The sequence below is a fragment of the Athene cunicularia genome (genome assembly GCF_003259725.1).
Source record: "Athene cunicularia isolate RWA chromosome 9 unlocalized genomic scaffold, athCun1 chr9_part2, whole genome shotgun sequence".
In the NCBI taxonomy this organism is placed as follows: domain Eukaryota; kingdom Metazoa; phylum Chordata; class Aves; order Strigiformes; family Strigidae; genus Athene; species Athene cunicularia.
The window spans coordinates 2,536,142-2,550,513 of record NW_020799111.1 but is presented as its reverse complement, the minus strand read 5'-3'; the positions used below and the strand labels follow the sequence as shown (position 1 = coordinate 2,550,513).

The 14,372-nt window shown below is 41.2% G+C and overlaps 1 protein-coding gene across 1 annotated transcript; it reads left to right on the top strand.

Annotated features, from left to right (window-relative positions):
• Positions 1-6,059: 6,059 nt before the first annotated feature.
• MSL2 (MSL complex subunit 2) lies at positions 6,060-11,228 on the top strand. The gene is made up of 2 exons (XM_026855542.1): positions 6,060-6,079; positions 7,044-11,228. The coding sequence occupies exon 2, from the start codon at positions 7,124-7,126 to the stop codon at positions 8,639-8,641; it is 1,518 nt and encodes a 505-aa protein (XP_026711343.1). The 5' UTR covers positions 6,060-6,079; positions 7,044-7,123; the 3' UTR covers positions 8,642-11,228.
• Positions 11,229-14,372: the final 3,144 nt, after the last annotated feature.

Here is a 14,372-nt window from a genome sequence, read left to right as displayed (position 1 = left end):
GTGTTTAATAACATTTTGGAATAAGTTGGGTGGTTTTTTGTTTTTGTTTTTGTTTTTCTTTCTGTTCTGTGTGTCCCCTGTTTCTGTTTCACCTGACAGGGAATCTGTCAGTGTCTGTGTATGTCTTTGGACAAGTTGTAGCAGCCCTGTTGAGTTGTAGTGATCTAAGAGCAAGATGGTATTTTCAGGAAGAAATACTATCATTTAGTTCACAGGTAAACTCTTAATGTTTTATATCAAAGGGTTGTATGCTGAAAGTCTTGGGCAACTTTTTCTATTTCTAGTTTTTGGCTGAATAAAACAGTTTCTGTCTACAAAACTTTGTCTCACAAAAAACATTAAAGGATAACTGCATTTCTAGTGTTGTCATTGTGATCTCCTCTTACTTATAATCCATGTTTTGTAGACATAGGTTCAAAGTTTTGTGCTAGTAGTACTGCAAATGCCTTGCATCTTCATGCCTGTTTTCTGAACGCTGGGAAGTGGGTGTAGGATATCTGGGTGATAGGTGGCACCACTGCCAGGCGACCCAGTAGGTTTCTGTATAATGAGAAAAGTTGCCAAACGTTTTTTGAACTGGGACAGTTTGTCAGAACAGGGGTAGGACAAATCTCCATCTGGTGAATCTGCCTCTTGACTTTGGTGCAGTATTTGTGAAATGTATCACCCAGACCATGGTCCGAGCCCACCATCTCGAGTGTATGGTTTGGAAGGGGTTTAAGTTAGGGCTCGAGATCTGTTGTCCCGTCCTTAGCAGTTGTCCCTTACGCTGACCTCTCTTGAAGTTTCTCTCGTTTTGAGTGTATTTAGTTACCTTCTTTTCTTGTAAGTATCCAGATCTTTCACCCGTATACAACAGATCTTACACATTTGTTTTATTTTTCTGCAGATGGTTAGCAGACCTTTTCACTACTTATCATATGCCTGCCAGTCTATCATCAGATAGCTTTGCAAACAGGGCTTTTAGGGTTTTTACCAAACTCTGAAAATGCTACTGCTTTTAAGATTGTATTTTTGTTTTGCATGTTTTGCTTTGAAACCTCATTGAGCTATTTATTCTTCAGCTGGATCTAGCTGATAATTTCTTAGATGAAAAGATGCTGTGTGGGGTTGAAGGGTGCAGTGCAGGGAAGGTGGGGAGGAGCAAGCCTTTTCCTTTCAGAGGCTGCTTCAGCTGAAGTGCTTGAACCCATCAAGTGGTACTGCCAGTCGGTGAGAACTAGCTCCCACCCTTCAGGAGGTGGTTAACTCTGAAGCTTGAATGTAGCAACTTGTTAAAGAGTTTACTGCCTGTTGCTGGTTATTTTAGTAGAAACAATCTGATCAAGTTTAATCCGGAAATGAAAACACTGAAAGTGTATCAGTCCAACTGTTAAATCTCCAGTTTGGGGTTATTACTTTGAGGTGTTTGCCATATAATAAAGGTAACATAGAAGTGTATGTGTGCTTCATCAGGTTGATTGGAGCTTCCTGGTTTTTAACACTTGCTAGATTCACAGAGCTGCAGAATTTTGACCTGACTAATCCAAAATTCACAGCAGCTTTATGTAATCTTGGTTTAAAAATGAAATAATTTCACTGTTTGATGTTAACAGAATAACTGGTATGCAGTTGAGCTTCCTTCTTACCTTCTGTCTTCTCCCCTTCATGGATTGCCAGTCCTACTCCTGCGTTGGGTAGCACATGCACCACTTCAGTCAGGTAGGGAGTGAAAGGAGTCGAGGGTTGGACTGTTCCACAGCAAACTAGTGGAAAGCTCACTATAAACAGAGGATGATTTCTGATGATACAAATGCAGTTGAGAATTAAAGACTCTGTTTTGGCATATAAATGTTGGAAATTAACCTCAGTGATACTTTTTTTTTAACTTGTAACAAAATTTGACAACATAATTTTTTCTAGTTTATTTCATCAAATTAAGATTTAATAGTTACATCATTCTTAAGATTTTGAATTGTTAAAAAAGGCAATATATTATGTTTCAGTAGGCTTTTCCAAGGGCAATAAATTAGTTACTTGTCTTTAGCCCCTTTTGTAGGGCATTATATTTCTGCCTTTGAGAATGGAAGGTGATCTGTTTCCATTGTCTTCTCAGTGAATTTCACCCATTTGGAGGCATTTGCTGGATGTATACACCTAACAATTGCTTTGATTCCCAATTCTTCACCTCCCTTTGGTCTCTGAGATACGATTTGCAGATGCTTCCCCTCTTCCTGCAGCTGTGAAGTAATGCTCATTAAGGAACACAATAGGAAGTATTCCTTGTGGTTTAAGTGACCTCCCTCCTGCTAGCGGCCTTTGCAGGACAGCTGGAATATTTTGTAAATAATATATTAACAGTATTTCCTCTGTATATGCTGCTTATTAATGCTAAGTACTCATTAATGTAGATGTTTAGGAAACCTTTCTGAAAGTAGGATAGTTAAGAACTGATGTTGCTTAAGGAAAGCCTCTTAATGGAGGCTTTGTAAGACACTGATTTTGGTTTTGGTGTACCAATATACCCTTTGCAAAAGAGGGTGAGAAAAGATGAGGCAAAGTTTAGTAATACCAAACTACTTAGAGTGGTAAAAATGAAGGCCTGCATTGAGTAATCGTGGAAGGATCTTACGCAGATGAATGACTGAGCAATAAAATGACAAATAAAATTTAGCTTAGATAAATAATAAATTATAAACATGTAAAAAATATTAACTTCTGAGAGCCCAGAATTTTTATATCTTGCAGATCTATATAAATTTATAGAAAGGCGTAGAAGCTGATGGCTACCAGCCAAAAGTGAGATCTTGGCCTTGCAATAGAAAACTTCCCGAGAATATCAGATCAGTACTGAGTATCAGTCATAAAAGCAAACCAAATGCTAAAGATCGTGACTGGAATAGAAAATAAAGTGGAAAATTTTATTATGACACTGTGTAAAGCTGTGGTTTACCCATCTCCTATGTTGTTGCAGTTGTGGTCCCCCGATGTCAAAAAAAGCCTGTGAAAAAGTTAGGAGAAGGGTCATCCAGTGTAAGGGACAACTTCTCTACAGCCTGGAAAAGAGACAGCTTGGAGGGTTACATGGTAGATACCTGTAAAACCATGAGTAGCGTGGAGGAGAGGGAGGGGGACTGACTGCTGCCTCATCCAACATGAACCAGAAATTGTCAAGTGAAACTGGTAAGTCATGTTCAGATCAAAAAGGTCATTCTTGGCACAGTGGGTAGCTGGCCAGGGACTGTCTTGTCAAAGCCTGCTGTGATTCCATGTGAAACAGTTAAAGAGGAGATGAGGCAGTCTGGGGGTTACCGAGTGCATGGAAACATCATCTCCTGTGAGAAGCATCTCAGCTAATAATGGTTAGAAGATGGGCAAGTATTAAGAGTTTACTTGCCTTGGTTTTACTCTGTGCCCTAAGTGTCTGCTTTTGGCCACTAGTGGCTGGCCCACTGGGCTAGATGGATCTTTGGTCTAACCTAGTATGGTCATTCTGAGGAGTTTGAGGATGGGCTAGGTAACATTTTGGAATCCTTCCTGGCTTTATTTTCATGTAGGAGTTCATAATCTTAATCTGGGAAGATCTGGTAATTTGCAGCATCAAATGAGTGTTATGCCTTGGGAGCCTGTACAGTCCAGCAGTTGGGAACCTTCCCGGTTTAGTACCTCCAGATTCTGGGGAGCAGCAACTTGGGTGTTGTCTTCCTGAGACAGTGTTGCTGACTTAATGCCATTCCCTCAGTATTAAAGTAATGGAACTTCATTTTCTGTGCATTTGCATTTCATGATTAACTCTTCAGCTTTGGTATTGTTAACCTAAAAAAAAGTGATAGGTGCCATAGAATCCATACAAGATAGAAACTCTGACTGAAGAATGAATATTCAATGAGATAGGAACTCAAACTGAAAATATTCCCACAGCTCAGGCATTCCTAATGTCTCTCCCATGCAGGTTGCCTGGCATTTACCAAGAGTAGAAGTCGCTCTGTTCTGTCCTTCAGTGAGAGCATATAAGTGTTTTGTCTTGTTTATGCATTTTTTTTATTTTTTTTTTCCCCTCCCTCAAAGCTTCTGGAAATGTACATTTTTCAGTATCTTCTTGTAGCATTTGCACCCATTCAACAGTTTCAGCCAAATTTATTTTTGGAGAAACAAAATGCACAGTTGGTGATGACTTTTTTTTTTAAAATCTAATTAAAAGTTAAATTGGTATATTGTTTATTTGGTCCTATCTCTGAAGTATTTTAGTGCTTCGTAATCTGCAAAGCACTGATCATCATAAGTAGCAAAAAGAGGCTGAAGGTGGCCTGAGGAGCACGCCCAAGTGCTTCGTTTCATTGGGTGCTAATGCTGGTGGCTCCTGGTCCCAGAAGCATCGTGGCCATGTGTAGTTTTGTGATGGCTCCTGAAGTCTCAAAGTGTTCTGTGACCAGGTGTGGGGTGTGTTTGCCTCCTGCACCGGTTGGGGCATGGCTTTCTGCTGGGCCTGTTGGAAAGACTCAAGATCCATGAGGGATGGACACTTGTTGGTGAACTCTTTCTGCTGAAGGACATGACTTCTGAGACTCACTGATGGGATTTAAACCTTTCTTTTGTTTTCCCCTGGGAATTAGAGACTTTTCTCACAAAATCAAATCCAGTCTTAGGACTGTGATGGACATTTCTGCCTGCATATATACTGTAATTTAAAGGGAACTTTAAAAAATAAAATAAAAATTCACTGCAGGTTGGATTGTGTGACTTCATGTTCCATCTGTTGGCTTTAAATCTTCCCTGCTTAACTTGAAGAGTGTAATTGTGCTTTGAACCTTTCTCTGTTCTGCAGCTTCTCCCGTTCAGTGTTCCTCCTGCATCGCTCGACCAGCCATGTTCAAACCTCGCACCTTTCCCTGCAGCCCTGCTCCAGCCGCGCTCTGAGGACAATTCTCATTATTTGACATTATGTAGATGTGCGCCACCCACCAACTTTCTAAACAATTAAATTTTTTTTTCTCAATTTATTAAAAAAGTACTACGTAATGGTGACTTCAGCACTGACTCTTGTTATTTGTTGCTCAAATAACAGTTTACATCAAGTCACTTCTACTGAAAGACAGTTCAGGTCATCCCTTTCCCAACAAAGTACCAGGGAATTCAGATTTCAAGGGGAAAAATGGGGTAGTCTGCTCCCTCATTCAAGAGTGTTGCAGAGTTACTGTGCTAATGCAAATGTCCCGTTGAAACACATGCAAAAAATGGAATTTTCTAAGGTGATTTGAATCGTGAAAAGTACAGGGGGTTAGGTCAGAAAGAAGGGGGGGAACATTTTGACAAAAGCTACAGAGTAAGGGATAAGTTTTGTATTTTAAAGTGTTACTACAGCCAAGGGTTTGTATGGTATGTCTTGCTCTTCTACCCGAGGGCTCAGATTCCAGACTAAAGTAATACAAGGTAGAAAGGTTGGGCTTTGGTATTTAGTTGATAACGGAGCCTGCTCCACTAGGTCCAGTTAATTAGATCCCTTCAAAGCACTATCACGAGAATCTCTTAAGGAAAGTCTGATGAAAATTTCCTTGGCAAGTGAATGATGAGAGAAAATTTATACTTGATATGATTTTTTATCTCAGTCTGTTCTAATATATGCATTTTGCTTTCTCTTCCCAATTTGTTTAATTTTATTCATTTGTAACAGTGTGTTTTCACTTTGGAAGATCTGATTGAGAATTCACTGATGGTTGTAATTCATCCAACAAAGGCTCCTTACGGGGAGAAAGGTCTGATCAAAGCTGAAAATCTGCTGCTTGGAAAGGAGGGGGAAACCTGTTGCTGTAGATTACTAAAGATACTCTGAAATTTAATTGAGGTGTTAGAATATCTTTCTGGCCTAGAGCTGGCTAGAAATAGCAAAGCAATACTGACACTTTCTGGACCTAGTTACTAGTGGGGTTATTTCTATGCAGAATGTCAGTTATCTCTGTTCTTTCCTATTTTACCCTTATGTGTCATTTGGTTTGTGCTTAAGAAAAAACAAGTGTTCTTCCAGGATTTTACAGTTGCAGAGATCTGGAGACAACCTTCCAGATTGTCAGGACTGGGTGCCTGAAACTTTCTGTGCTGTTGGGTTGTCGATTCCTTTAGGAACTGATTTTTATAAGTTTTTTTTATTCATAACAGTAAGATCTCAGAGAAAATCCTTTCTTCTGACTTGTTCACTCCTGCCCAGGACATGAGCCGTTGTTGACACTTTAAAGTATTTAAGCATCATGGCCACAACAGTAGCACTATTTCAGGTGTTATTTCACTGATAGATGTCTGTGAATTGGAAAACCAGGAGGCACCTCTCCCCGGGATATGTTAATAATCACCTTGTTCCACCTTCTGGTTTGCCACAAGAGCGATTTATTAGAGAGCAATATTCTTTTTAAATGTTATTTTTATTCAAAGATACTACTAGGTGTGTTATTCAGTGTTTATAAGAATTCATTGGGATCCATTTAACTGGTTTTGTTGCTTGCGGAGTTCAAAACTTTGTGCTTTATTCATGGCATTGACTGTCACAAAGCTAGGTTCTATTTTTAGCCCCAGCTAAATAAAAAGTAAAACAAAGTCTGCAGTGTCTTCTTCCCTTTTGGCATTGATAAGTCTTCATTTTTACATTTCCTCTGCTCTGTTGCCATTTGTTTTCACTAATTGCATTAAAATCTCTGCAGTAGCTCTTCATGGGAGTTTATTGTTGCGCTTCTGGTAAATTCACAGAAATCTGGTGTGTTTTGTAATTTTCAATGGAAGAAACTGCTGAAGGGGACAAGGGGATTGGTGGGGGTTTAGTTGTGAGTGATTCTGAAGGCTGCAGCAGCACAACCAATGATGGTTTTCTTTTTTTTTAGTTTGTTTATTTAAGGTTGTTTTAAAACCAGATAGGGCAGCTGTGAAACTTTACAGGCTGTTGTTCAGGGGGTATTTTCTTGTGACTTGCTGAACTTTTTTTGGTAATTATTTTGATAGTACAAAAAGATTCATCCCATGCTATCCTGGAAACCTGCCTCGAGTCCATTGTAATCTTTCTCTTTCTTTTTTTCCCCTAGGAAATTTGCTACAAGACCCCATTGCTCCTACCAACTCCACATGTCAGCATTATGTCTGCAAAACTTGTAAAGGCAAGAAGATGATGATGAAGCCGTCATGTAGCTGGTGCAAGGACTACGAACAGTTTGAGGAGAATAAGCAGTTAAGCATCTTAGTAAACTGCTATAAGAAACTCTGCGAATACATAACGCAGACACCACTGGCACGAGATATTATCCAAGCAGTTGATTGTTCCGCAGATCTTTTGGCTTTGCTCAAAGATGGATCACCACTCCACGAAGAGACAGAAAAATCTTCTGATGCAGGCTTGGCTTTGTGTTTGACACATTCCCCAGTACCTTCAACCTCAGAACTCACAACTGATCCTCCAGCTAGTTTTACGTCAATCCCTGAAAGCACACACAACATTGATATTAGAGGTTCTGTTATCAACGGGTTGCCCAATTGTAATGGGCTTTCGGTAGATAAACTCGGAGTGAATATTCCTTCTCCTGAACACGCAAACACAATTGATGTCTGTAGTACTGGAGAGTATATAAAAACTGAAGACATCTCCAGCAGCCTGCAGCCTGTGTGCGATACAGTTTCTACTAGTGACTTGTGTACCACAGGCATTGACATCTGCAGTTTCAGTGAAGATATAAAACCAGGTGGCTCGCTTCTCCTCAGCGTTGAGGAGGTTCTCCGGAGCTTAGAGACCGTTTCAAATACTGAAGTCTGTGATTCTAATTTGCAGCCCAGCTTGGAAGCAAACATGACTAACGGCCCTTTCCTGCAGCTTTCTCCCCCACCTCTTAGCCATAACATTTTCATGTCCACAGATGCTTCTCCTCATGGAATCTCCTGTACAGCGGCAACGCCGAAGGTAGTTAAGTTAAACAGAAAGAGATCTCGATCAGAAAGTGACAGTGAAAAGGTTCAACCTCTACCCATTTCCAGCATCATCTGTGGCCCAACATTGGGAGCATCAGCTCCTGTAACAGTGAAACAGGAAAATAAAATGTCTTTGCAGCCTATTGCGACTGTACCTAACGGAGGCACTACTCCCAAAATCAGTAAAACTGTGCTCCTGTCTAACAAAAGCATGAAAAAGAATTTAGAACACGCCCCTAAGAAATCCCACCCGAAAGCCAAACCAGGGGTGCTGAAAACAAAAGACAAAGCAAAGGAGAAAGTTCCTAGCAGTAATGTTATGCCAGGAAGCCCAACAAAAACTGTGTATAAAAAGCCACAAGAAAAGAAAGGGTGTAAATGTGGTCGTGCCACCCAAAATCCAAGTGTTCTTACATGCCGTGGCCAACGCTGCCCTTGCTATTCGAACCGCAAAGCCTGCCTTGACTGCATATGCCGTGGCTGCCAAAACTCATACATGGCTAATGGGGAGAAGAAGCTGGAGGCGTTTGCAGTGCCAGAAAAGGCCTTGGAGCAGACTCGGCTTACTTTGGGCATTAATGTGACAAGCATTGCGGTGCGCAATGCCAGCACAAGCACCAGTGTAATCAATGTGACAGGGTCACCAGTAACAACGTTTTTAGCTGCCAGTACACACGATGATAAAAGTTTGGATGAAGCTATAGACATGAGATATGACTGTTGAATCTTTCTTTCTTTTCCCTGCCGTCAGTAGGGGAACTGCTACAGTTTTAAGGCAGCTATGGTTCTGTTTAACTTGCTGGAGCTCCTGCGTTTAGATCACTTGTATCAAGTGTTTTTCATTGCTATGTTATGTGTATTAGTGTCTGGGAAATAGTTGCAGATAATGGAGGAGTTACCCTAAAACTGTTTTTAGTTCTTACAGCACCTCATAGTTTGAGATCAATTGCTGATGTAAATGATTTTATCACCAGATCTTTGGCAAGGAATATATTAACCTCATTGTACTTTGGTCATGCTTTGTGCTCAGTCAAAGCTTCTGCTTAAATGTAGAAAAGTGGTATCTAGTTAGTCCATCTAAACTGTGCTGGATTATGGTGTAGAAAAGTAATGACTGATCAGTTAGTCACCATCACTAGAAAAATCATCTAATATTCCTGTAGGAAGTACAGCATTGAGCTGCAGAACACACTCGGAAAAGGGTAGATAACCAATTCTCACAATCAGAGATTATCTACTATATGGAACAGCTTAAAAATAATAATAATAATAATAATAATAATAAAATTATTAGTTATATTGAGAAAGCTAACAGCCCAAAAAGCAGCCCAGCCTCCAGACCAGGGTTGGGAAGATGGGTTGGTTCAATACGATGAACATCGAACTGCTGACTCTGATAGGCTGCCCCTGTTAACACACCACTCAGGTTTTTTGTTTTCTTGACAATTCCACATGTCACGTTCCTGATCTGTTATGCCCTCTGTGCCAACTCTGTCTGTTTGACATGTTACTGTTTTGGCTGGGGGGAGAAAAATTGTACACAAAGAAGGCTCAAGTGTTATTAGCACCATTCTCTCCTCCCCTTCCCCCCCCCTCCTTTTTTTTTTTTTTTGAGTTCCTGCTGATTTCACTGCTGTTGCTTCTAGAAAAGAGCTTTTTGGGTGACAGAGAGACTCCTTGGCTGACTTTTTTCACCCCCTCAGTTGCCCCTGGAAAACAGAGACTTCTCCAGCAGTTCCCACTGCTGGGGGCTGTGCGTGTGTTTTATTCAGTTTGTACCACAGTAGACCTGGGACCCATCCGCTTGAAGGGTAGCTCTTCACTGACAGGCATCTTTCAGCTGGGGCAGAGGATCGATTGCTATCTAAGATCAAATATTTTGGATGTTTGTTAGACAGAATAAGCTATATTACTCACTCTACCCAGAATCCCTCTCATTTTTCACTAATATGTTGGAAGTTGTTTTCAAGGGTCAGTACTTTTCAACCTGGGCTGAAGGGCTCTAAAAAGGAAAAACAACACAAAGTTGTCAGCTTATCTCAGAAGGTGTTAAAATGGAGACACCTTTGTAGGAATTCAGCTGTATGCAAAAATGATTTATTTTGGTGTAATCCCTAAGTAAGAGTACAAGCGGAAGAATTTAGTCTTGTGTTGGCAGCCTAAGCCAGTCAGGTTACTTTGTGAAAGCTGAAATTTCTCCTCTTTGAATGATAGAGCACAAACCAAACATGGGCTGACTAGAACACAAACCATCACCTTCTGATTTAAAAGACAATTCCTGTTTCAACAGCATGTTAAATAGTAAGTGAACTTTTTGAGTTCCTTTACTGCTTCCATCTTCCCTCCCGTCCATCCAGCGACCCCGCAGCGCTCTCCGACCGAACCTTGGGTGTCTTTTGATTTGGCACAAAGCATGTACAATGATGGTTCCTCACCTAAGAAATAAGCAAAAACCTTTGGACACAAATGACACCTCCTTTTGTTTTGTAGTGTACCATGGTGTCATTTTCTGTGAATGTGGTCAGATCTTTCTGTTGGTTTTGGTTTGTTTTCTCCCCCCGTCTTTTCTGTGGGGTGGGTAGGGTGGGGGGTTAAAGCCATAGGAAGAAAAATGTGATGTACGTGTCCAGTCTGTACTTTTTTGTTTTTGTTTTGCAAGAAGAGTTGAAAAATATTTTTGATAATGAGTAAATGGTGGAAAATGCTTCTTAGTATTCTTGTCTTTATTTGCCAACCCAGGTACCCAAGATCTGTGTTTTTTAGCCCTCATGAGATTTAATGATGTCCTATTAAAATGTATTTAGTTAAACTTCTATGTGATTTCTGTGTTGACCCAAAAGGATCCTACCATTTTCTAATCTGGTGGTTTGATCGTGACCTACTAATGTAAATCTGTTTATTAGTCCACTACGTGTAAGAAAAGTAGCCAAACCGGAGTCTGACTTAAGGGGAGTAAACTGCACAGCATGGGTTGTTTCTGAATGCTTTTGCAGAGCTGTTAAGTTTTGCTGAGATTGTTGATGGTACATATATTAGGACTTTCATTAAATTAAATACATAGTACCTTTGCTCCAGAAATGTGGGAGTACTTGGAATCTTTACTACTATCTCACTGCTGCATTAAATATGGTACCAAAAGTCGGAGAATTTAGGTCAAGTGTGTTTTGGAAGCATTGACAGGAGAGCCCTGATCGTTAATGTAAAATTGCAAATGGTAGATTCAGGTTGTTTCTAAAAACATTTCCTTTTATGCTGCCACGTTCTTGAAATGTATATTAAAATTCAAATTGATTTAATAAATGTTAGTTTTTTAATTCTATTTTGCAACTGCTAAGGGCATCAGTGTGGCATATGTTGAACTTACTGTCTAAATACTTAGTCTGTTGATGACTAATTCTGTAATTGTTTAAATTAGGGTTGGCTCGGTTTGTTTTTCTTAACCTCCTGGCTAGTTGTTCTTGAATACGCTGAGCAGTGGAAAGGATCGTAATGCTGCTGAAAATAATTGCAGTGGTTCTAGTTTGAAAAGCGTTAGTTTCCGTTTTCCAGTGACAGGAGCGGCGTCCTGTGCGGGCGGCTGTGCTCAGAGGGAGCCCGGGGAGCCCGGTGGGAGGAGCGGGGCAGCTCCGCCTTGGCCCCGGCACCCCTCCCGCTGTGCCCTGGGTCTGGGGAGCTGTTCTCACCCACAGCCCAGAGGAATCTGCTGCTTGGAGATTTTTTTCATGTAGGAAGTGTGTGGTATTTCAGCTTTCTTCTCAAGCCTCTTGAAGATGGTGATTGACTTCCAAACTTTATTAAAATCCTGCAATATGTAGAGCTGTGTCAGAAGGAACAAGCAGCAGTTTATTGAATGTTTTGCTGTGGGACTCTGCCTGCCTGAACACATGCTGCAAGGATGGAGAGAAGGGAGCTCCTCTGGAAGGGCCTTTGCTCGTGTGTAGTGGTACAGAATCCCTGTAGTGCTTTTGGCCATCCACACCTGCACACACACCTGCAAGATGCTTTGTCAAGAAAGAGAATAATCTAAATTTTCCTTTTGAGGGGAAAGGCTCTTTGCTCGTATGGTCCATCAGTGAAATCCCTGGTTGGGATGAAATCCCAGCGGGAGGAGGGACAGGGAAGCCAAACTGGAAATGAGCCCTCAGCCTGGGCTGCCCTTGGAGCGGTTTGTCTGTGCAGGTGACGGTCTCAGGCCTGCGTGACCCTGCACTGTAGGGCCTGTGGGCACCGGGGTCACAACAGCCTCTGCTTTCCCTCCAGCTCCCCGCAGCTGTTCCTGGGCATGCACACGAATTTTAAAACCCCATGGCAAAGGCAGAAGGCAGGTACCAGATGGCTTCTGGCCCACCTGCTTCCATCTGTGTCATCATTACATCTGAGAGGCTGCCCCCCTGCAAGCACCACTGAATTCTGTGCTGTTAGAAAAAAATCCTGGAGAGTTACAGGGTACCAGCAGTCTGAAATAAAACCTGAAAAGCCTGATTTCTAGGGCAAGTACTTCTGGCACAGCAAGGAGCTACTTGTTCAGTGAAACTCTGATGGACTTTCAAGAAAAAGATCATACACACATGTGGCACAGGAATCGTGCAAAGATTCTGGCATGATTCAGAATAAAAGCACCCGTGCCCCCAGATGGGATTTTTTTTATGTATTTAATTTTTATACAAATTATATTTATTAAAAAACCCTTTTGATTGCTAGTTAACTTTCTGAGAAGTGAAATAATAAAAAAGCAGCTTTTTATGTTAGAATCATGCCAAGTATGTGGCACGGCTGGCGATATCCACTCTGAAAGGAAAATACCATTTAAAGTAGTACTGATGATGTTGCAAGCACATATTTGGTCTTAACTATTTAATTTTTCATATTGAAGTGCTGCTGTTATTTTAAAGAAACCCTGAGGTCCCCACCAATAAGCAGCTGTACCATCCAGATCTAGGCACAAAGGGAACGCTGACCCGTCGGTCTCACAGATGAAGTAATACGATAATGCACTGATTCTGCTTGAGCATTTGCATACAATGAAATTAGAAAAGGTGTTACTTTTTCTCTTTTTTTGTTACTCTTCATTCTTGCAGAAGATCGGGAGACATCCCTTTTGTCAGGACGGGTTGAGGTGAGGGAGCCTGGCATTTTGGTAAGTCAGCATGGGGATAGTGCTCTCTGTTGAGGATGAAGATGTGAGGAAGGTAAGTGGTTGGATTGCTTGTTTTCCCCAGTATTTTTGAGAAGAAAGCCTGGAATTTTGGCTGTGGCAGGCTTGCTGACAGGCAACTGGGTGGCATGAGCTTAGCAGCAGCAGGGAAAGCAATTCTGGGACAGCAGCTGGAGATGAAGTGAACAATAACACTACCCCACCACTATGAGACAGGTTTTACTTTTTAAATTCAAAAATTCTTTATTTGCCAAAAGAGAAGAAAATACGAAGTAAAAATACAAAGATAAAACCATGCCAGCACAAAATGTCTCCAAACTACTTTTACAAAGTATGAGGACCTTTACTGTTAAATATTCAGTTTCTAAAACCATCACCCAGTGATACGGAGGAGAGATTAGGACAAAAGGTAAGCACTGTTTCTGTGTAGTTCTTACAGTAGCTCTTGCTCTTCATGGAGGTTCAGTTTTGAGTGCACAGGCCTAAGATACTGCGATGTAGAAACACCACACTCCAAAAATGCTCACCATTAACGTGACACTTTTTTTGGCCTTTCAGGCATATTTTGTTTTAGTAACTAAGCGCAGTACCTTGGTTAGAGTATCTCGAGCCGGCTTTCTAAAATCCTTAGTCCAGGAGAGCAGGAAGGTTGTCCGCAGCGTTTTCTGTAAACCTGAGGCTTGAATTTCTTTCTGGCTCCCACGTCCGTTTTGCAACACTGCCGCTTGGTGGCAGCGCGGCAGAAGGGGCTGGGCAGGGCCTGCGCTTGGCCGCCCGCTCAAGACTCTTAAGGCAGCAATTGCTACTGAGGTTTTAGAAGAAGAAAAAAGAAAAATCGAGCTAGTACCATTCCAGCAGTAATTGCATGTGGTTGTATCGAGCCATATCTCCAATCTTAGTACTGCAGAGAGAGAATATTTGTGAATATAAAAATAAAAAGCAAGGGTTTTTTAAAGACACAGGACTTTTTGCTAGACGAAAGCAGACTAGAGAGAACACGTAAACACAAATGTATTTTTTCGTCATGCAAAACTGAATTTTACTCACTTTTCTGACTACTCGGAAGGAAAAAGGAATCCAGCTCATAACAGACTTCAGTGTGAGCTGGATTTGCAATGCAGAAGGCATGATCTGTCTTGAAAGGTATGCAACATCTAAAGTATCATTGACAGTTGGAGATGGGAGGAAAGTCAGAGTGAATTGGACTCTGACAAGTTTTGTGTGATGATTCTTGGTTGTGTTTCATTCTAGAGAGCTTGCTGGCCCCTGAAGCTGGTATGTGTTGCAGCAGAGGAGGTTC

Excerpts from the sequence above, each read along its gene's own strand:
- MSL2 (XM_026855542.1), top strand. The coding sequence starts at position 7,124 with ATGATGATGAAGCCGTCATGTAGCTGGTGCAAGGACTACGAACAGTTT.